The 22,351-nt window shown below is 44.1% G+C and overlaps 2 protein-coding genes across 9 annotated transcripts in view; both read left to right on the forward strand.

Annotated features, from left to right (window-relative positions):
- The window catches only part of SPTBN1 (spectrin beta, non-erythrocytic 1), a 151,738-nt gene extending 143,351 nt beyond the window's left edge, over positions 1 to 8,387 (forward strand). For all 4 annotated transcript variants that reach the window (XM_074817067.1, XM_074817068.1, XM_074817066.1 and 1 more), the window contains 4 exons: positions 3,048 to 3,286; positions 4,488 to 4,661; positions 6,562 to 6,604; positions 6,966 to 8,387. In XM_074817067.1, the coding sequence (XP_074673168.1) occupies positions 3,048 to 3,286; positions 4,488 to 4,661; positions 6,562 to 6,604; positions 6,966 to 7,181 (672 nt within the window). In that variant the 3' untranslated portion in view covers positions 7,182 to 8,387. The remainder of the gene's footprint in view (positions 1 to 3,047; positions 3,287 to 4,487; positions 4,662 to 6,561; positions 6,605 to 6,965) is intronic.
- Positions 8,388 to 18,323: 9,936 nt separating this feature from the next.
- EML6 (EMAP like 6) overlaps positions 18,324 to 22,351 on the forward strand; it is a 118,812-nt gene continuing 114,784 nt past the window's right edge. For all 5 annotated transcript variants that reach the window (XM_074817073.1, XM_074817071.1, XM_074817072.1 and 2 more), the window contains exon 1: positions 18,324 to 18,520. In XM_074817073.1, coding sequence (XP_074673174.1) covers positions 18,324 to 18,520 — 197 coding nt within the window. The remainder of the gene's footprint in view (positions 18,521 to 22,351) is intronic.

Consider the following 22,351-nt stretch of genomic DNA (forward strand, 5'->3'; position numbering starts at 1 on the left):
GAAGCCTGCAAGTGTATTCTGGCTAACAAGTAGTGTGTAAAAGTCATTTATGTAGATACACTTTTTTACTTCTGTTAGTATACTCATATATAAAAATCACACTTTTATGAAGAAGAAAAATGATTTAAGTCATTGATTAAGGTTGTCATTTTAGGCACTAGAAGTCTAAGATTTCACCTGTTTATGATAGCCTGTGGTACTGGCTTAAAAGACTAAAATGGTACTTATGCCAGAACAATAGATAGGCTGCCATCTATTCGCATCTGTAAAGACAAATATGTCTCTATGATTTAAGCTGTGGTGCAGAGACTTAAGCTGATGAACTGAGTATAATGTTGCTTCAAGCACTGTGCAAATCCAAGGGATGTCTCCAGTCATTGTCACCAGCAGTCTTGTTGCATGTTACAGTCCTGATTTAAATATCTCAAGAGTAGTCTTTAGCCACTAAAGCACTTGCAACTAACCTCTCAGCCACGATTAAGAAAACTGTATTCATGTACGTGATAACTGTTTTGTTGTAACAGTACAGTTTGCTATTAATGTTTGTCCTCCGTTGCGTTGTCTCTGCATGCCCGATGCATGTTTCCATTAAAGTTTGTTTAGCTCCTGTTTTTTCTCTATTTTCATGACACATTCTTCGCATAGCTGTTTATGATTCCGATTTATTTTGCTTGTTTTCTGTTAATTGTAGACAACACATGAAAAGGAAATAAAACCTGAAAGAGCATCAGAAAAGCTTTTCCTAGCCCTTTTACGATCAGTAGAACTTTAAGTAGAAGTTACAGGTCACGTTAGGTGATTAAAGCTGGCAGGTATCTTTTAAAACCACAGGGTTGCAGATTGCAGCACTGAGTTAAATGTTATTTCCCGTGAGAACACGTTAAGTAGCTGTGTGGTGGCTGCTGGTTTGAAACTGGTCTGTTTAACTTGAGATGAGTGGTTACAGGTACACCCCAGTCAGTACCATTTTCACATCTTGCCGGTATCACTACAGAACACGCGCTGCGTTCAGCCCCGGTTTAGGTACCAGGTAGTTGTGGGTAGTTGATGTAAGTTCCTGCAGTTAGTTGCTGTGGTCTGTGTAACTCCTCAGCGCTGCTCACAAAGGCTTCGTGTGTCTCAGGCGGGGCTCCAGCCCGCTGAAGAGCAGCGCGGTGGGAGTTCAGTAGCTGTCACTGGTCAGAACGATGCGCCAAGGCCCGTCTCTTCCCTTGGACGCCCTCGGTTGGCCGTCGGTGGTCGGCAGCGTGATCAGTTGAGCTTTCACTGAGGGATCACGGGTGGTTATTTGCTACCTGCGTTACAGTGGCTGTGCTGGCAGCGTTTGGGTAACCTTCAGCCTCAGCTATTCATCTACCCTCTCCCCCCTTTAATGCAACATTTTCGTTTTATTTGGAGATTTGGATACAAACAGTGAGGTTTGATGGTGTAGGTTTATCCTGATTGTAAAGAAGCAGTGTCGTTGACTTTTACTTCCCCTGGATAACAGGGCAGGGTAGATGTTTCCTCTTAGAAACGAGGCTGTGAGGCTACATGTCTTTAGGGACAGAGTAAAGTAGATGCGACTGAAGTGGAATGTGAGCTGTGATTCTCTCCCTGTTTCAGTGGTGTAGTGTCTGTACTCTGGAGATTTAGATGGCTTAAAGGCAGTTAACCAATCCTTCCCATATTCATAGCAAGTTGACACTTAGATCTTCCTAGGCCAATACGAGGTACAAAGGTGTGAGGTACAATAATGTGTACTTGGCAGGTATAAGAAGTTCTAGCGAACGGTGGCAAAATTTAGTTTGTTGCATAATAATTTGGCTGCTTTTGAATTGTCCAGGCCATGTGCAGAAGTGGGAATGTCTAATTATTGTGCCATTCACAAATACCTGCTTGTCTGCATAAAAACAGTCCAGAATGTTTGTAATCTACTAGAGCATTAGCAGCACTAAGCTTTAGTAACTTGCTAATAATAATAATAATACACACTGGTTGTGTAACTCCTGAGCTGCTACCAATGGCTCTACATGTCAAAGTAATGGTACAAGAAAAAAAAAAACTGGGAGCAAGCTGCATTTCAAAAGCTTATAGCCATTAGGATTCCAATTTAACTGATTTTTGGATGAATGGCTCCTGAAGACGTCGACAGCTTGACCAGTCAGAGCTGCTGGAAACACGGCTGCTCTCTAGGCTATCTCGATCACAGTGCGACAGGCAACGCGATCAACAAAGCAAGTGATGGGCAAGGCCTTGGTTCTGTCTTTGTTTGGGGGTAAATAGCTGTGTGATGGTGTGTGACTGTGGTGATTTTCAGTTCCTTTAACAAAAATCCAATCCACCTAATAACGAAAGTCTGAAAAAGACCTTGATAAATTGACACATGACCTCATTTCCCTTCTCTTTAAGATCCAATATCCTAACTGGGACGGTGGAGATGAAATGCATGGTGTAATCTTTCTAATTTCTGCATGTTTTGATTTTGTTGTGTCACTAGGGGAATGGGGAAAGCGGGAAAGGAGCTTTTACAGAAACAAATAAATTGCACAAATTTTTGTAAATGCTCCTGGGCAATTTTGACATATCTTTCTGCTGACTCATAGTTAATACCTTTTATGGACTTTTAATACCCCAGTAATGCCATAAATGTATTTAAGGTGGCTGATGTGTATAACTTCTACTGTTCTCTAGGTTTGCAGAAAGTGTGATTGTTACTGTTCCAAACATTTGAGTACCTAGCAACAGAATTGAATGCTCTCATTTTAGGAATAACAATATATAAAATACGAATTGACCAGCAGAGCAAAGCACAGTAAAATTCACACTGATGTTTAGCTGCTCTCACTTTCCCGTCTCTCTACCTATAAAATGGGTACTAATCCATTCATACCTTCTAATTTCCTTGGCCTTCTGTGTCTCCATGGAGTGTGAGAAAGAACTTACTGGCCTGTGTCATTCTCCAGGCAAAGTTTATACACAGCCACGTTGTGCAGGGAAACAGATTAACTGCAGGATGCCTCGGTGCTGTGAGGCTTCTGGCTGAACGTTTGTCCCACTGTTCCTAGGTGGCAGAAACCACAGAAACAAACGAAATGGTCAATGGAGCTGCAGAACAGAGGACAAGTTCAAAAGAGTCCAGCCCTGTTCCTTCTCCAACGGCAGACCGCAGAGCCAAGATGGCCATTCAGGCCCAGACTGCTGCTACCCTACCAGCCAAAACCCAGGAGATTCCTTCAGCTCAGATGGAGGGCTTCCTACACCGCAAACACGAGTGGGAGACACACAGCAAGAAGGCCTCGAGCAGGTAATGTACTCGATGCTTCATGCGGGGAACTGCATCCGAACTCACGCAGCTGTAAGACAGGAAATGTTACCCCTGCAGCTGCTGCCTTCTCCCAGCTCCTGAAGACCATTCAGGCTTACGTTTCTGTTGTTGTAGGAACTGCGTGTGCATGGTTGAACAGTGTGTTTGGGGAAGTTGCAGTCCAAAGATACATGGCAGAAAATGCAGTGTTAGCCATATTTGGAAGATGGAAAACTGAGGCATAAAGATACCATGTCTTTCCCACTTCACATGATGGATTTGTGGCAGTAGTGGGATTTGATTCCAGATCTCTCAAGTTGTACGTTACTACAAGAAAAGAAAAACACGTAGGTGTGAGAATAGAAATGTCCATATTCTTGTGACATTTTCTGTTTGCACATTAGCACTTTCCACCTACTCTGTAATCTGTTCAGAAGAGAAAAGCGGGTGAAGATGATTTGTGTGCCTTAGTAGATTCCATTCCAAAGGACCTGATCCTGCAACTCCCAAGCAGGCAAAATTTCTGAGATTTCTGTCTGCGCTGCAAAAGCAGGCTCTGGGGTCCTTCATGACCTGAGAGAGCTCTTGAAGCCAGATTTATGGCTTGTAGCAGAGCTGAGTGCAGGTGACAGATGAGTGCAGTCCTACCATGATTTTTGTTCATCTACAGTGATTCACCCCAGAGAACTGCTTTGAGGCAGTGACAGCCACCAGTACTAATATCTAGGGACTCTTACTGCTAGTATTCGTTGATTTTTATAGCTGTATTAGAGAATGAGGTGGATGGTGCCACTCAGAGTGTGTGTAACAATCAAGGATTTGACATGCAATCCGTTTGTTAGTTTGCAGCACAGTGAGAATTCCGACTGCAGTAAGGCATAGTCATTAAAAGGTCAATCGGTTTCTCTCCCAACTATGCAAACTGCCTAATCTGCCAAACACTTCTCCCACTGTTAGGATGTGCTTAGGTGCTGTCACAGAGCGCTCTGAAATCTCTACTCTGTTTGGCTCAAAGTCAGTACTCCTGTCTCCTGCTTTTAGGAGAGACTTTGCTGTTTGCAGGACAGCGTATGCTCTATTCACATCCTCAGGCTGAACCAGTCTCCGTGATCTTACAGAAATAAATGTGTTTGGTGTCTCCAGTTCTGCAAGTAAGAGCATGTGATTTATAAATGCTGTTGTTGTTTTCCGTGTCTTGAAGATCATGGCATAACGTGTACTGTGTCATAAACAACCAAGAGATGGGCTTCTACAAGGATTCGAAAGCTGCTGCTTCGGGCATCCCGTACCACAATGAGATTCCTGTCAGCTTGAAGGAAGCAGTCTGTGAAATAGCGGTTGATTACAAGAAGAAGAAGCATGTGTTCAAGCTAAGGTAAACCTGCTGAAGCCTCTTGCCCTTAGTTCAGTTGTGGTGGGCGTGTTCACTGTGCAAGTCTGTGGGGGGATCCAGCCTAAGACCTGATAGTGGATATTTGCTGCAGTATCTACTTTTCTGAACAAGCTCCTCCCAACACTGAAACACACGGTATATTTATCAAAGGTAGGAAGCACAAAACAGTATCAAAATAACCTGTGCACTTCATTTACATCTGGGACAAGGCTAGGCGTCTGCCTAAAGTTAGGAGTCTGCATTGAAAAATGCTGGGCTTTTCAGCTGCTCCCTCTGGAATTAATAGAGAAGAGGTGGATGGTCATGGTTCTTTTCAAAATTAAGCCGCCTCTTTAATTTTTTCAGTATGGATTTAAGAGACTACTGAAGGCATCTACCACATTTTCAGGTCTAGAACATGTAGTTACAGACCATTTTGTTTTGAAGTATGTGACATACTTTTAATGGTTGGACTAGGTGATCTTCAAGGTCTTTTCCAACCTTGATGATTCTGTGACACTTGCTGTTCAAGAGTTAAGAAACCCAAGGCTTTTCCTCCTGAAATTGTGTTTCAATCTTTTAGTGCCAACAGGGAAAAAATATTTTGATATTACACAGTTGCAGGGTGATTCTGTCAAAGGAGACTCACTTTATGAACTGATCAGTTTGTGTATTCAAAGACAGGGATTGGGGGGGGGGGGCGGGGCATATTTTTATATTGATACAGGAATCCTCTAAAGATGATAGAATCCATATCCATGGAAATTTGCTTTATAGCAAATATATAGGGAAATACATAGCAAATGTACAGTACACTGTACACTGTCACCTGCACTAGGGTACTCAGGTAATGGCTTGTAGCATATTTTCTTGACTCATTCTCATTAGGAGCATCCCCAGGTGGTTCTGCAGTTCTGTCCCTCCAAGCTGAGAAAGGGTGTGGTGTTGAACATCCGAGAGGCTCACAGAGCCTCCACAGATCTCGTGTGTGGGCAGATCTCTCACAGAAAGGTCTGGTTCTGGTCTAGGGAGAGTACACTCGAAATACTCTTCTTAATTTCTTAAAGAGGAAAGCAAGGCATAATTATATTCTTCCTAGTGTCTGTCTGTTGTCACTGTTATTTTACTGTTTAATACTTAATTTCACTCCATAAGGAGATTTTTGGATGCTTTATTTTTGTGAGGAAAGATCTGGAAGCCTGCGACACCGTTCCCACTGACCCTTCTTCCTACTTGTTCGGATGCCTGATCTGATGTTATTCACTCTGTTAATTAATATTTATCTTCACACACATTGCTAAAGGTATCCCGGTTAGACCATCTGAGTGAAATCAGCACAAAAATAAAACGGAAGGTAGATTCTGGCCTTCAGCGTGCGAAGAGGCAGCTATTCATAAATAATATACAGTACAGTATCTTGAGTCAGCACCCCAGGAGTGAGGAGAGCAGAGCAGCTGCAGAATTTTGCTAGGTTTCTAGAAAAGCCATGAAAACTCTGGGTGTTGCCTGTCTTTTTAAAGTATCGAGTAACTCTGGGTGAGTTCTGTCTTTTTAAAGTATCGAGTGAACTTTTATACTGTCTTTTGCAAAAGAGAAAAGAGCAAGTTCTGAAACAGCAGTCGTCAGTGGCTGAGGATGGCAGCCCCTGCGGCGCGTCCTGACGTGCTGGGACACATCCCTTCTCCTGAGCACGCCTGGCGACAAGAATATCCCGTGCGCGTGGCTGCCCCTGCCTGGCAGCACGGGATACCCACCCTCGAGCGGTCGGGGCGTGTTTGTGCCCGCGTGGATGTTGTGGCTGTCCCGTGCAGTCCCACGTGCCTCCGTCTGTAGCTAGAGGAGCAGGAGTTGAAGCAGTGTGACTACTACCAAGCTAAATTTGTGACGGTTGTTTTCTTTACAGATTGACTGATGGCAACGAATACCTCTTCCAAGCCAAAGATGATGTAAGTTTGTTTTCCTTACTGTTTATTACTGGTGTGATATCTGTGCTGTTGTACAGCAGGAAAAGAATAGCTGCGGAGAGCTCAGGGGCGCGTTTCCATGTCCCGGTGCTGGTTGTCGTGCGTACGTGTGCATGCTGCGTAGATGGAGAGCGAGGAGCTGCCGCGGGCACCACCAGGGCAGCGGGGCTTCTCCGAGACAGCTTCTGCGGGCGCGTGGCCAGAGGCGTGCCGGGCGGTGCCGCAGGGGCGCCTTCCCTTTCCTTGCCCGCGTCTATCCCTTCCCCTTCCGCAGTGTCGAGGGAGTTAGCGAGGGGGGGACGCACGGCTTGTAACGGCTTTCTGCCTTTGGGGCTTCTTGAAGGAGGAGATGAACACGTGGATCCAGGCCATCACATCAGCGATCTCTTCGGACAAAATCGAAGTGTCCCCGACCACCCAGAGCACTCCAGCCTCCAGCCGTGCCCAGACCCTGCCTGCCAGCGTCACAATAACCAGTGAGTCCAGCCCTGGCAAGCGGGAGAAAGACAAAGAGAAAGACAAAGAGAAAAGATTCAGCCTCTTTGGGAAAAAGAAGTGAACTCCATCTCCACACACTGCACTTCTCTGACCGTTCCAGTGGAATTCCAGCATGCGAGCTCAGAACCAATACGTTACTCTCTGTGCCTCATGTTCCTCAATGTGATTGACATTTTTTTATTTATAGAGCGTTTTAAAATAAAAAGCCAACAAAAAAGAATCTAAAGTTACAAATGTATGAGGTGCATTGGGCAGCTTCTGTAGGAGAGGGAGGACCAGGTTTTGGGGGTTTGTTTTTGTTTTTTTTTTTAAATGAAGTTAATGTAGATTAGATCTTAATATTTAAACTGTTCCTCAATTTTGTGAGGCTGTCTTGGAAAATAACCCACTCCTAGTGCTATTGGTATGCAAGGCAGCGGTGCTTTCGAATCTACTGTGCACATCAGAAACCAATGTACAAATTTTCAGAAACGTTCACTTCCATTTAAGGTTGTTATGCCGAGTCTTGACAAGTAGAGCCTCCCATTACAATTCTAACATTTATTAAAAATGATAGTGTATTATCTTTGCTGTAACAGAGTGCAGGTATGCATTGACTTACAGACAAACCGTTTATATCCTGGCATTGGTTATTAACACAACCTGAAGCTTTTCTGCATCGAGTACGACAGATAAGAATGTTGGTGTACAAGATGGATTAGCAGGCTGATACGGTTTTAAATAATCTGTAATTTCAAATTTTTTTTTTTTTGCTGAAATACATTATATTGTATGTTTCAGATAATTCTAGTACAAAGTATAATAAGACTAGATGTATAATAAACCCTTTAAAAACATTGATAAGTGTAAAAGTGGAACTGAAGCATTTACTGGAAAAGTAATGTTACTCAAATGGTTACTTGCTTGTCAGCTGCAGCACTGTGTGTTATAATTTTGCTACATTACCTTGCTATTTGATACATAGTGTGCATTTCTCTGTCACTGTAACTATTGTAATGAAAAATTTTCATCTTACTGCACAATCAAAAATTACATTTAATAGGAATGAACTTTCAGTGACTGGGCCTGTAGTCAAGAGTAGTACTGGAACTGGCTTTCAGTTGTATCGAACTGTACCTCTAGACTTTTACCCTATCTGTTAAATATATGCTATGTCATTAAATGCTTTTAAAACTAAATACGCTGGTTAAGTTTCTTATTTCATTTCTGACGATGTTAAAGCATAATTTTGAAAGAGGATCAAAAATAAAGTTATTTTAAAACGTCATCTCTGCTGTGCGCTGAAACTGTCTTCAAATGTAATTCCATTTTTTTGTGTGGAAGTTCCTACTGAAATAGTTCTTTTCTCTCTTTCCACTTTCCCTTTCCCTTCACTTCCCACGTGCCCTCCCTTTCACCCTGCCCCCCAAATTAATAGCTAAAGTTTTGAGTAAGTGTAGTTCTCCAACTTTTTACCTACAGTTCGCCCAAGTGCTTAAGTGCTCGCTAAATCAGGCAGTGATTGTACTTTATCATTTACCGAGGATGACTTGTCCTGCCCAATTTAACTTATCTGGGATTTTTTATGTCATTTTTTTTAAAACATGCCTTCCCTAAGGTACAGCCAGCGCTGCGCTTGGGTGACGGCACACGTTCAGTGCAGCGAAGGTGATGCCAAAGCTCCGTACTTCCTTGCCCTTGTCAGCATCTCAAAGACTAGCACCTTCTCAGAATTTCCTGTGAGCTGGATGCCATCTAGGGAACCATCTAAAGGGAAGAGCTGCAAGAAGCCCTAATAGGCAGTTAGGAGTTTTAAAATCAGTGAAATGAAAGGAACCTGGTTTTTAATTTTTTGTGCTTATTAAAATACACTCAAACACCATTTTAGATGGAAAGCAGATAAACTGCAAGCTAATGTGTTTCCAAGCCACGCTTTCCTGAACACGTGGCCAGCAGAGTGTCTTAATTCTTGTCATGGACTATATTGTGTTTTCTGGGGTTTCCTTGTTTTCCAAAGGTTTTGGTGATTAAACAATAGACTGTTTATGTACCTGAGTTTTTATTCTTGTAATACTACATTGTTCAATTCTAATTGTTAGTAAAATGTAGGATAATACTGCTAGTCTTGTAAGTGTAAAATTGTATACAATATAAACAGCTGGGGCTTAACATTAGAAGAGGAAACATTTATCTTTGTTGATTAAAGTACACCAAAATGTTGATGCCTTACCATATTTGTCACTTCAATTAAGTTATTACAATGAGTAGTTTAACAGATTGATCTTGATTACCTGCTGTGTGTAATGGTGTAGTATCTTGGTTGAACATGCCTTCAGAGTTGTTATTTTTGTTTGTCTTGACTCTTACTGCAAGTTTTTCCTGAAAACTGCTTGAATAAAAAATCCTTTCTGCTTAGGAACTGATTTCAAGTTGCTGAGGAACAAGAGGGAATTCTAGTAAGCCCCTTTGGAGCCTGAGGGTGCAGTTTCTGTGCAGAGGGAATTGGTGGGTGAGGAAGAGCCTCCTGGGACAAGCCAGGTCAGCAGAGTCAGGTCAGTGCACAGCCAGGCAGCGGGTGGCTCCCTCGGAAGAGAGACGGGGCGGGGGAATCGCGCTCGGATTGTGTGAAGGGGCTGCTGGAAAGTATCAGAGGGAGAAAGACTGTAAGTACGGATAATGGAAACGGGACTAAAACTGGAGCAGGTTGTCACTGCTACCGGTGGTGAGTGTTGAGGAGGTGGCTGTGTTGCTTCTGGATTGCACCGCTAAACATGGTGACACCCCCTGAGTGATGAAACGCTACACTCCTGGGGACCACACCGAGGAACCAGGATTTGTAACAGCTTAACACGGTATTGCACTTCCCTTTGCTAGTTGGTTTTGTAAGCTAACCCATATTTTAACTTGTTAATATTTCCTCTGGAGATACATGGCAGAAGCAATACAGAAGTTGAACCTTGACATTTTCAAAGAAAAATAATTAAGGCCAGCGACTTCTCAGCTACGTTGCTGTCACGGTTATGAAGAAGAGTCGTCCTCCTCTAGGTCAGGTCAGTCTGCCTTTTTTCCTCCTGGTGGGAGCCTCGTATTGCATTCTAGGCTGAGGGAAGGTATTGGTGAGCTGCGCCTGAAGGGTCCTTTCCATATCCTGGTGAATTAAGTGCAACAAGGGGAACAAAGACCCAAAGTCATTAGCCATAGGAATTAGGCATGTGTTGGGTGGGAGGGTTTTCTTTTAGACTGATGCAAATAATCTGTTAATCCATCTGTTGTGTGTAGACAGTATGTTCTATTGTAGGGTTGTACTCTATATAAGGAAGATTAATGGTAAAGTGGATGTATGATTAATGTCTGTTCCTGTGAAATACTGTTTTAGATGGTTTTTCACTTCACTGTGTTCTCTTTTTTATGATTGAGATCACAAAAATGGACCATAAATGTGGAAGGTCTTTAGGAATATACTTTTGTAATAAATAACTTGCAGGTATGATACCGTTTTGCTTTTTTTTTTTTTTGGTGGAGATTTTGGTTTTTTGTACCTTAACTAATCACAGGTGGCTGAATAAATAGAGAAACTTAAATCACAGTGAGTTGGAATAAACATTAGACCTTTTTATTTAAAAAAAATAAAATCAGGCTGTGCTAAATGAATTGATTAAAATACTGGAAAAAGCATTCAGCGCTCTGACACGACAGGTCTACCTGTGGACTGAGCAATGGAGGCCACGTCCTGACAACAGGAGGGACGGGAGCTGTGGGTCAGCAGGAGCGGAAGGAGGAGTCAGCGTGCTTTCTGTGTCCTGGTATCAAGAAGGTGTGTTTGCAGGTTGAGCATAACAAAACCTGGGTAAGAAGGGACTGTCTTCTCAATGCACCAGGATTCGAATTGTCCCCATGGCTGCGAGTGTGCAGGGCCTAGTTGAGGAGTCAGTATTCAGCGCTTCAGACTTTAATTTATTTCCTTCCTTACTGCTGAATGTAATTTATCCCCTGTTGTCAAGCATTTTTCTCTAGCCTTGTGACAGCAATTCAATGAATATTCTGGTTCTGGTAGATTATAGTTTTTTGTTTCAAAGGATTTTAAACAAGATTAAAGTACAAATAAGGCACGGCCTTAACCAAAGCCACTATGCAGAACTGTAAACGCTGCAGTGCACGGGACAACTAGTGAGAATAAAGAGAAATGTGTTACAGCACAGAGCAATTGAGTGCACAAAGCATAGGAGCCGGGGGTTCCGCTTCTCATTCAGCTTGTAGCCTTTGTTGCTCTGCATTCTGACAAAAGCCTAGCGGGGTGAGGTGTGCTAAATCCCGTGCTAATGCTGGCAGAGCCAATGGAGATGAGTTGCGTGCGCCGTCACCCGACGCGTGAGTCACTGGGAGCAGCCGAGGCAGCAGCGGCTTCAGCAGCCCCCGCGGTCACATCTGCAGTGCGTCACCATGCGGCACAGGCAGCGCCCAGCCCGGGGCTGAGCCTGCGCTGCCCAGGCATCACACCTGCGGGGGGGCCCAGAACGGAGCATCAGGGCCCCTGAAATGGTCTGCTGTGCAATAAAACACCCATTTATTCGGTGAACTAGGAAAGGAAGGGCTTTGTGCGTAAGCGTGTATGTCATAATGAATCCTCCCTTGATGCTTAAGCTGAGCATCCCGGTTAGCATGTGATTGTGAACATCAAATCTGTGATGCAGTTTAATTACATTAGTCTATGTTTGAAGCATCATTTACTTTTTATATTAATGAATTTCACATAATGACATGAGATGTTGTGGTGGTTCATTATGTTACAGCAGTAGGAATTATCTGGGCCTAACGTATATTTTGTTACTAGCTTCTCACTGATAGTGCTGCTTTACTCCCACTGGTGGCTGAGGAAAGATTTCCTTGTTCAGACAGTACCAGCGTTATCCGTGAGAGGTCACTCTATCCAGAGAGATGTTTGGATGCAACAGATCCGCTGTCACCTGGGGAATTAAGAGCTTGGGTGAGAGTTCTCTTGGACTAGTCAGATTTTAAAGCAGTTACGTAAACTTGTGGCAAAACTGAGGCATGCCTCAGGTGAATCATCGTAGGGGGGAAGCCGAGTCAGGTGTGGCCGCCAGCATGCCTGGCTGAAAGAAGAGCAGCACCACCGTCCTCGCTGTGGCAGAGACAACGAGAGGAGTTTCCGCGGGAAGCTCGAGATCTCCGCAGTGGTGGTATAATTTGGAACTGGTTGCTGAGATCCCATGAGAAGGTTACAGCGAGACAGCCCCAGAGGCGGGTCTGGATGAAGGCGGGCGGTAGCCCCCTAGAGCTGAGCTCTCGGTTAGGTCTGGGAGAGCCTTGGGGCAGGAGGCGCGGCGGCACGGAGGTGCGATGGGCTGGAGCAGCCTGCTCCGGAGGCTGCCCGCGCGCTGCCCGCGCGCTGCCCAGCAGGCTCTTCCCGCCGCCGCGGGGCTCGGGCCGGGGATGAGCACAGTGCACTGAGGCAGATGGGCTTTGTCGAGCTGCTGTCCATGGCAGCGCCCGGCTGCGCTTGGACGTGCAGCACAACAAAGGAGTTATGGTTGGTCAGAAGGACTTTCTCTCCGGGCTAGGACTTGAAAGATACGGTACGTCTGATCTTTCAGGAACGGGCTTGCTTTGCCTTTGAGGATGGAAAAGGCTTGGGGTTTTTTCTTTTCTTTTTTTCCCCTAACACTATTTCTGGCCAGATCCTAGCATTTCATCAATGCAAATCAGTGTTTCCGCCCACAAGGAATAAGAGCTTAGAGCCAATTCCCCTGTTATTATTTTGTAGTTAACTTGTAAAATCACTGAACGGCATCAATCAGGATTGGATTCATGTAATGCCAGGCAACAAACAGAACTGGATCACAGTTCCTGCTTCTGGTCCCTCCCCCCCAAGTTCTTACAGATTTTATATAACTTAAATTATTTACAGCTCAAATAAGAGGTACCTATTTTGAAATACCAATTAATGTGCCATCTCAGTGCATCTGCTGTACATTCATCCATAAAAATATGAGTTATAAGTGGTATTTTGTGTAGCAGAGATCTAGGACATAACACAGATGTTTCTGGGAGGGAAGATCTCAGTGTTCGTTTTTAATCACAGCTCTTAGATATGTATCGAGTGGGCAGGATATATCACAGAGGATTGGAGTTAATTTGAGATGTGGTGCTTTTTGGCGTCTTCTGTACAAGGCATGCTTTAAAGCAAACAAAACAACAACAAACAAAAAAAAAAAAAAAACAAAAAAAAAAACCAAAACCAAATCCCTCGAAAACCCCAGCAGCAGCGGACGGTCCCCTTGGCAGAGAGTGGGTGTGGTAACTTTCAGGTACCAGTCATACAAGATGCTGTATCAGTTTGTTTTTTCATTTAAAACAAAAGAAGTCATAAATGTCATGGGATGCATGTTCCAGGCGAGGCTGACAGGCTCCTGGCCACAGCGAGGAGGAAACATGGTGGTGCTATTGCAAATCTTTAAGTATCTTTTAATTATGTTCTTAAATATATTTAAAAGTGTTGATTTTTACAAGAGTAATCTGAAGGTTGGAATACGTTCAGACTACCCTTTGTTGAACGTAAATGCCCTTTTTTACTGAAGTTTACACACTGTCTTGGTTTGTGTTCCTCCCTTCCAGCCTTCATCATGTTTGTGACACTGAGGACTCCAGCTGTGTTTTTTACAGCTGCCAATCTAAAATAAATCTTATATTATTAGGCCTTTACCTCAAGAATTACATTGTTAGATTTATACCCAGTATTAACACTAGAAAGAAAACACGAAAGCATCCGTGATACTTCTGTTGTACTGACAATGAACGGTAGGTTGCAGTGTTGAGGAACAGTTTTAGCAACGTGATCGTTCCTAATAGGAAAGTATAATGCTTTTATTTTTTTCTTAATTGGAAAAAAATACACAAAAAACTCATCATGAAAGGTAATTCAATCACCAAAACAAATTTCACAGATTCATTGACAGTACAGATTATAGGAAAATACGTGGAAACTGAACTTGTAGTTCCATGTTTAGTTTTAAGGTTTTTCTTTAAGGTTTTCTGGGGTGTTGGTTCATGACTAGTGCACTTCATTGCTACAGTGATAATGATTTTTAACAAATCTTTTTTTTCTAAAGCTGAGGATATGTTTTTAATAAACCAGTGGCTATTGTTTAATGCTTCCGCACTTTTACCATACTAAATATCACAAATAAAAAAATATGGCAAGTTTCTACTGAAGGATGAAATAACAAAGTTCAACCTGACCACTGCTCTCACCGAAGGGTGACAGCCATACAAGCAGGGACTTGGAACTAGTTTTTTGTTTGTCCTTGTTGGGTAGGTGAAGATACATATTAATTTTTAAATTAGAATTATATAATCTAACAAAAGATCATAAAAAGAAAGCAAAGATCACATGGAAGTTTTCCATTGAATAATACTGAAATGAGAAAGGATGAAGAATTCATAATTATTGGAAAGTCTTATTAGGTACCAACATCCACTAGTTGACAAAACAGTTTTCCACATTCTGATGTTTCAGAGCAGACAAAAATAAAATGAGATTGAAATTGTTTCATAGCTACATGAAGATACTTCACCCAGGTTTCCAGCACAAGTGGATTTGTATGGCTGTGGGTAATACAACACATAGTGTCTTTAAAGCTATTCTTGCTGCTGCCCTTTGAGGCTACATAAAGATCACAAATACAAGAATGTGAAATTTTATGTCAAGTTTCTCTTCTAGAAGAAAAATCTCCTGCCTACACACAGCTGACTGTGGCAGCATCATCAGTGGGACCACCCAAGTCCGTTATGTGACCCGACCAAGAGAGGTGAGCAGATTAAAAGTCAACAAAACTCTGGCTATATTTTATTAGCAGTTTTTTGGTGAAGGAAAGTTAACACTAAGAGAATAGTGTAAATAATTATCCACGTGCTGGGTAACTAAAGCACTACCACAGCATATCTAATCCACAATGCCATGCCTGACAAAATATTATATTTATGTCAAGACTTGGTTATGTTGAATTAATGCCTGCAGTGTAAATATTATTTCCTGATTACAATGTAGCTTAGCAGCTTGACATTCAGAGATAATAGATCACCTTATTGTTAATGCTGTTGATACTAGAAGTCTCTCAAGACAAGCTATATTGGACAGAAACTCATGCTCAATATTAAACTATTTGCTCTTAAGACAAGAAACATTAAATAGTTTATTCAGGGGCATCACAAGGTTCTTCCAAGAATAAATCTTGTAACAAGAAAATATAAGAAGTATGTTAAACCTTTAAGAGTTTCTTTATGATAAAATTTAAATACACTTCCATTATTTTAAACACATTCTCTAAACAGTTACCTAAAAAGAGGTGGGAGAGCGGGTTGAGTTAGCGATTACATATTACTGAAATTTTCAAAGACCCTTATTTTTCCAAACGAGTGGGAGATAGTCACAAAGGCACTCATGAAAATGCTTCACCCTGTATGAATTTGAAATATTTTAAATAGGTTTTGAAAGCATTCCAACGAGGTGCAGAACTGACTTCAACATGAGTAAGTAACTGTTAAAAGTCTTTGCAAAGACGTTTGTCAAGGGTCCACCAGGAAGATAAGGTATTTGTGTACAGGTGTACCATGCGCTCTGTCCTGATTACCAAAGGGAAATTAATTCAAGACAAAGGACTTGTCCCAACTGATTTTAAACCACAGAGTTCAGCACCCAGGTGTAAATATATTGGCTGTTTTGTAGTTCAGCTACCATTCCTTTTGATAAACAGCTTTTGTAGTAATGGGTTGCACACTTGGCAACAACAAACAATCATTTTAGTGGCTGTGTATGCTTGGACAAAACAAGATGTGTGGTTTTTTGCATGACTGCTGAGGTTAACTGCTATGGTTTGCCAGGTCAACTGCTGGAAAAACAGCCGGATGCAGAAAAAGCTGACTGCAAAGAAAGGGTCGGCTAATTTTGTTGTATCTTCGTTTTTTCTAAATTCTTGTGAGACTTCTGGGATACAACTGTGAACGGAAGAAGCAGAAACATCTTTTTACTGTGTAAATCTGCATATGACTTGGGCGGCAACCTTTGAGGGAAGGACTTGGGTGAATTTGTGTTCAGCATTATCTTTTTCGTATGGGTAACGGAACTGCGACTGGATCACAGAAGGATCTGGGTGGGAAGATCATCCAGTCCCACTGCCCTCCTCGGGCACGGACACCTCCCGCCAGAGCAGCTCCAGGTGGGCCTTGAACTCCCGGGAGGGATCTGTATGGGCGAGGGAGCGGACACCGCGCCCCAACGCTCCCGGGAGGGATCTGTATGGGCGAGGGAGCGGACATCGGGCCCCGCTGCGCCGCCAGCCCCGACCCCCCGCCTGCGGGGCCGCGCCCTCAGAAAGGGCGGGAAGCACAGCGCCCTCAGAAAGGGCGGGAAGAGCCGCCTGGGCAGCGCCGTCACGGAGCCGCCGCCCGCCGCAGGGCGCCCTGGGACTGGTAGTCGCCCCCGCCGGAACCCGCGAGGCGCCGCGGGGAGGGCCGGGGCCGGCCGGGCGCCGCCGTTCCCAGCCGCAGGCGGTGTCCACCGGCGGGGCGGTGGCTCCTCGCTGGCTGAGGGAGCGCCGTCCCTTCGCGCCGCCGGCTGCCTGCTCCGGTGCGCACGGGGAAGGGGCGGCGGGCGGGGGAGGCGCTGCGCCCGCCGAGCCGCCGCTGATTCCCTCTCGCTGGGGGGGTGGGGGGGGGTGTCGCGCCCCCGCCGCGGGGCTGAGGCGCTGGCGGCGGCGGGGCCATGGCAGACGGGACTCCCTCCGGAGACCGTCGCTCTGGGTGTGGAGCCAGGTTTTCCTCTCAGGTTTGCTTCAAGCGAGGAGTGTAATTCCCTGAGGGCGGGTTGTGTCGCTTGCGGGTTCTATCGCCGGTGTCCCCGGCACCGTAACCCTTTATGTAAGCCGGTGTCAACGCGCTGCTCTTCAGATAGCGTGAGGCGTGTTGTGTGGGGAAAGGTACAGGCGTTAGCCTCGGAGCGGGGGTTTATTCTTCCCTTCCGTCTGGCACTGTGCTCCATGAATGAGTCTTTGGTTTTGCTCCTCTGATTGCAGCGTTCTCTCGGTTGCGGCCGAGTTTCTGGAGGGTTGGGCTCGGTCTCTTGTTGAGCAACACCATGAAGTGGTGGATGTCTTACCCCAAGCAACGTGCAGCAAGCGCGCTCGGCGGGTGGTGACAACACAAGTCTTGCTTTAGAAAAAGCAGAAGGCGAGCAAGGAAACGTGTTCCTTGGGAATATCATTCCAAAGGATGACAGTAAATAAAAACACAAGCCCCCACTACTTCATGTCAAATCGGAGTGGTTTGTGACTGAACAATGGGAACATAGAATAGTTTTAACTACAGAGCTGATGTAATTACATAGTTGCTGTAGACTCTGACAGGAGGAAGTTTTGGGTTGCTGGGGGATAAGGAAAGGTGGGCTAATATTACCATATTTATGCCAGATGTTGCACAGGAATCCTGTCTTTCACTAATACCTCCTATGAAGACTCAGAGCATTGGATCCTGCCGAAAAGGCTTAGAAGACCCCAGACCAGCCGGAACTGCCACAGCACGGATCCAAACAGCGCTCCCCCCCCGCCGAGTAGTCCGTTTGCATTTTAAATACAGTGCATTCTGCAATTCAAAACTACAGGTTTTGGTTTTGTTTTGTTTTTTTTTCCTCTCTCTTTCAGTTTTGACCCAAAGGCAGACCTCTCGAACAGAAGAGCACCCAGGAAGCTTTTTGCAGGAAGCCGAGAAGGTGCAGGAGAGGAGATGCAGCGGGCAGTCTTTGGCAGGTGGTGGTGGTGGTGACGCACAGAAGTTACTTTGCCTTGGGAAGGAAAAAGCCCTGTCTGCTGCATATGTAGGTGTATTTTTGCGATCTCCCTTCTCCCTCAAGAAGTTGCCTGGGTCGCGCAGCAGCGGGGAAGCGGCAGCTGCTCGTCCTGGGCAGCAGCAGCCGCCGCAGCAGCAGCAGCAGATTATGGTGGCAGCGCGGCGGTGGGAGCGGCGGCAGCCCTGATCCGCGAATCCGTTTTTCCTTTCGCCATCGTCGCTCGGAAGTGCCACCTGAAGCTTCGGCGGCTGGGCAGGGACCCCGCTAACGTTTGAAAGGGGAAACCCCTGAAGGGGGAAGGAGTTAAGGGAAGGAGGGGCAGCGCTAGGTTTTGTGCGTGCTGGTGGGGAGAGGGGATTGGTTATCATGGCGGATCGGACAGCTCCTAGATGCCAGCTCCGTCTGGAGTGGGTTTACGGGTACAGGGGTCACCAGTGCCGCAACAACCTGTACTACACGGCGGGCAAGGAGGTGGTTTACTTCGTGGCCGGAGTCGGCGTGGTCTATAACACCCGAGAGCACAGCCAGAAATTCTTCCTCGGGCACAACGATGATATTATCAGGTAAGGGGGCTGACTTTTCTGGTGGTGGGGTGGGGTGGGGTTTAAAGGGAAGGGAGGAGAATGTAGGGCTGGCAGAATCCCCCCTCCCGGCTCCTTAGGGCTCGGCTTGTACCTGTCGTTTCAAAGCGGCTCAGATTTGTTACCAGCAGTATGGATGAAAGCTGGGTTTCTAGATACTGTTGATTTTTATTATTTTTGCAGCAAAGCTTCAAAATGTTGCAAGAATAAGAGCGAAGGTAAGTTTTCCTATTGCACTGCACCAAAAGCTAAGCACTTCTTTATGGCATGGAAGTGTGCTGGGAAGGTCTTAGTGCAACAGTGCTGCAAAATTGTGGATCTGACACCTTAATCTTCCCAGAGCTGGGACCCCAGCTCACCGGCTCTGATCTTACAGAAGGCAGGTGTAGCTCTCTCTACACTCAGCAGATCCCAGCACAAGAGTGCCATAAATTTGGCACAGAGCTCAAACTATTTTTTTTTTCCAATATCATTCGGAAAATTTCACTCAAAATGAAGTTTAGCTGTTTGTACTCCAGCCGAAAAATCCCAAGCCTGATGGTGCAAGATGGCTACAGAAGCACAGGTCTTGCTCCTGGTCTGACCATTTTTTTGTCTCTTTCTCTTAAATTCTGCCTAAAAAGTGGCTTTAATTGATGTTGTTGTCCTGCAGAAATATTAATCTTACTGCACGTCACAAAATAACACAGTAAAAATGTGGTTACAGAGTTCAAGGTTGCCATGTAAAAAATCTGACCAAAACACAGACAATAGAAAATGAATGTTGTATGTATTACCTTATGACAGAAATCTGAACCTAGAATATCCTTAGGAAGGGTGTTGCATGGTCATGACACTCCTCTGAGCACAGCTGACTGCTGCCCTCCCCATTCACCTAATCCAGCATGAATGAAGCATTTTCTTGATGAGGTGAAACCAGAACAGTCCCAGGTGACTCATGGTGCGGTAGTGCTGAGGAAACATCTGCTGAAGGCAGAGTTTTGACACTCAGTAGCAAAATCCCTTAATAGTCCTGTAATCGTTCTGGAGCCTTGTTTACAGAAACCATCCCCTTTTCCCAGGGGGAACTTCTGGCTGCTCTGTATCCCCGCAGCATTTTCCTCCTCTTTATAATGTGTTAAAGCAGTAGCATGTTATGAAGTACAGTGGATGTGCATAAAAGTTTATTCTGGTTTCAAAGGTATTATCAGTTCCAAAAGGCTGTTCAAATAGACACTTGGCTGCTCAGATCCTTCAGAGAAGAATGAGTATTTCAGATGCATTGGCAGTATCATGAAATGCATTTTTTTCCTTGTTGTATGGACATAAATGTTGATTCTCTACAGAATAGGAAGTGTAATCCATGTACACAGTTGGATATTTCTGAGCTTATGTTTGAATACTAGAAATATAATTTGTCAAGAGACAACTACATATCTACATATATCCACTGGTTTTTGGTTGGACAGTGATGCTTTGGTTCTCTCTTTTTGTTTTGTTTTTGTTTTGTTTTTTTTTTTTTAATATTCCATCAGCTGAGGAAGAAACGTCCCAATGATTATACCTGACAGCCCCTCCCTCCCAAAACTGATTGTATCGTACAGCTTCTATGCCCTTTAAGACTGCTTTTGGCAGTGTCACATCTATAATGTACGATGGGAATAGAAAGAATATGAGTGTCTGATGTTTGTAGTTTGACACAGCCTGTGCCTGTTCTGCTCATTAAAGAAAACTGCAACCACCTGTTCAAATTAGCAGGTGTTTTGAGGGACCCGCTCTGTGTCCAAATCAAGCTTTGGAAAGGTTAGTTTTGTTTCTGATCTGCAACAAGATCAGAATGCTGTAGGACAACTGTAATTTCAACAAAGGATGAAACATTTGCGTCCAGAAAGCATGAGCAGGACCCAAATAACAGTTGATTTCAGCTTTTAGTGGCCATGAAATGTTGCTGTCACGTGTGGTTTAAGGAAGTAGAGGCTCTCCAAAATGCTGCCAGAATATTCTATTGTTTGCACCTGGTAATGGTTGCCTCCTTTGCTTTTGATGCACTTTGAAGTCCTTACTGACGTAATATCCCACCACTATAAGTACTTTTAAGTCTTTGGTTCCTGGTGTGGTTATCACTGATATGGCTAATAATGCAGGAATTGAAATTCTCACATTTCAGGCTTCCGAGCTATCATCTGATTGAGATGAATGCAATGAATGTACTTACCCAATTTTTCTGGTTTTGTTGGTATTTACTTGCCTGAGACCAACTTATAAAGACTAGTGCTTATATTTGCAGTCCAACAGGTTGCAATTTCCAAAGAGATTTGAGATAAAATTTAGAAAAAGGAAACTTACAGATTTTGGAAGGTACTGCGAAATCATTCAGACTGCAAGACCCTGAAGTGGGAAGATCTGCTTCTGAGGATTGCCGTGAGCGCCTTCTGTGTCGAAAGGTTTCAGTGAATACTGTTTCGTGGAAAAAAAGTGGTTGAACCCACAATGCAGAAGGCTGAGGACCTGTGTGTTACTTTGAAGTGTTTATTTAAATCATGAAAGTGAATATTTGTCTTTGGCGAAAAGGTCAGGTTTTTAAAAGTGTATGTTAAATGTGTTTTCACAAGTTTAATGGTTCTGCCTCCTGTTTTGTATCAAGATAATGCAGTTGGACATAATTTAGTTTGGACTAACGTAGGCCAGACTGTATTGGATTAATGGAGAAATGCCATTTTTCCAAGATTTATATTTGAAAAATAAGTGCTGTTTGTATAAGGAAGTTAACGCGCTGCACTCAGCTGATAAGGTAGATGTTCGGAGCATGAGCAAGCGAGCTCTGAATACTCTGTTGTCTGTGCGAAGCCGCTATAAGGTGCTGTGCTTCCCAGCTCTTCCTCCTTCTTAACTTCATGATGAGCTGAGGTCCTGAACTACCCGGTTTTAACTTTGAAGTGAGCCTGCTCTGTGGAGGGGTTGGACTGGGTGACCTCCAGAGCTCTCCTCCTAACCTAAAGTATTCTGTGATTCTTTTGTTACTTCCAGTTGTATAATATAGTTCTTCTTGCATGTTACCTCGTTGTGGACTAGTTAATGGTATTGATTAACATGTGCTGCCATTGTAAAAGAGGATCAACACATGGTTGAAATGAATAGCCCTGGTTCTGGTCTCTGAAGGCTCCTGATGCACTGTGTTTGGAGATTAAAAAGACATGTCGTTTATGAAGTTTACTTTATAATCAAAGAGCATGAAATACACCCCTGTCGCTCTTTTTTTCCCAAATGAAAGCTTTGATTGTGGAGTCCAGCCGAGCAGCTCAGGGGGGTGAAGGTCAGAACACTCCTCCCTTCTCTGAGCTGTGAGCCCTACGGCTACCCTGAGCTCTGCGTTACAGACCACAGAGCACTCATGACGTGTCTTGCACGGTAGCTCGACATTTGATTGTTCTTGAAATGGGATCTAGCTGAAGCATCGTAGCTGATGTGTGACAGCTATCCAAAAGCATAGCTATTGCAACTTCTTCACAGAGAAAGTGTGCTATAGACATATCGTTATGCACGTAACTGATTTTCATTGCATTCGGTCACTTGTGCTTTGCAGGAATAGGTTTCAGAAGCTGTAATATTAACGTATGGGGATTGTTTTCTTTCTTGAGTAATTTAGAAGTGGGCTTGTGCAGCAGCTCATTGTAGCGGCTGTATGTTAAAGTCTTGCCATCCGTGCAGCGTCACTGCCTTTAACAGAATTCACACAAGTGTAGGATTTATGTTGAGTACAACCGCTTGCAAGACGGGATTGTTAGTTTTGACAGTAATTGAACATGTTCAAAAGAACAGAAGGTTTTCTTACTT

Source organism: Strix aluco, chromosome 3 (genome assembly GCF_031877795.1).
Source record: "Strix aluco isolate bStrAlu1 chromosome 3, bStrAlu1.hap1, whole genome shotgun sequence".
NCBI classification, from domain to species: domain Eukaryota; kingdom Metazoa; phylum Chordata; class Aves; order Strigiformes; family Strigidae; genus Strix; species Strix aluco.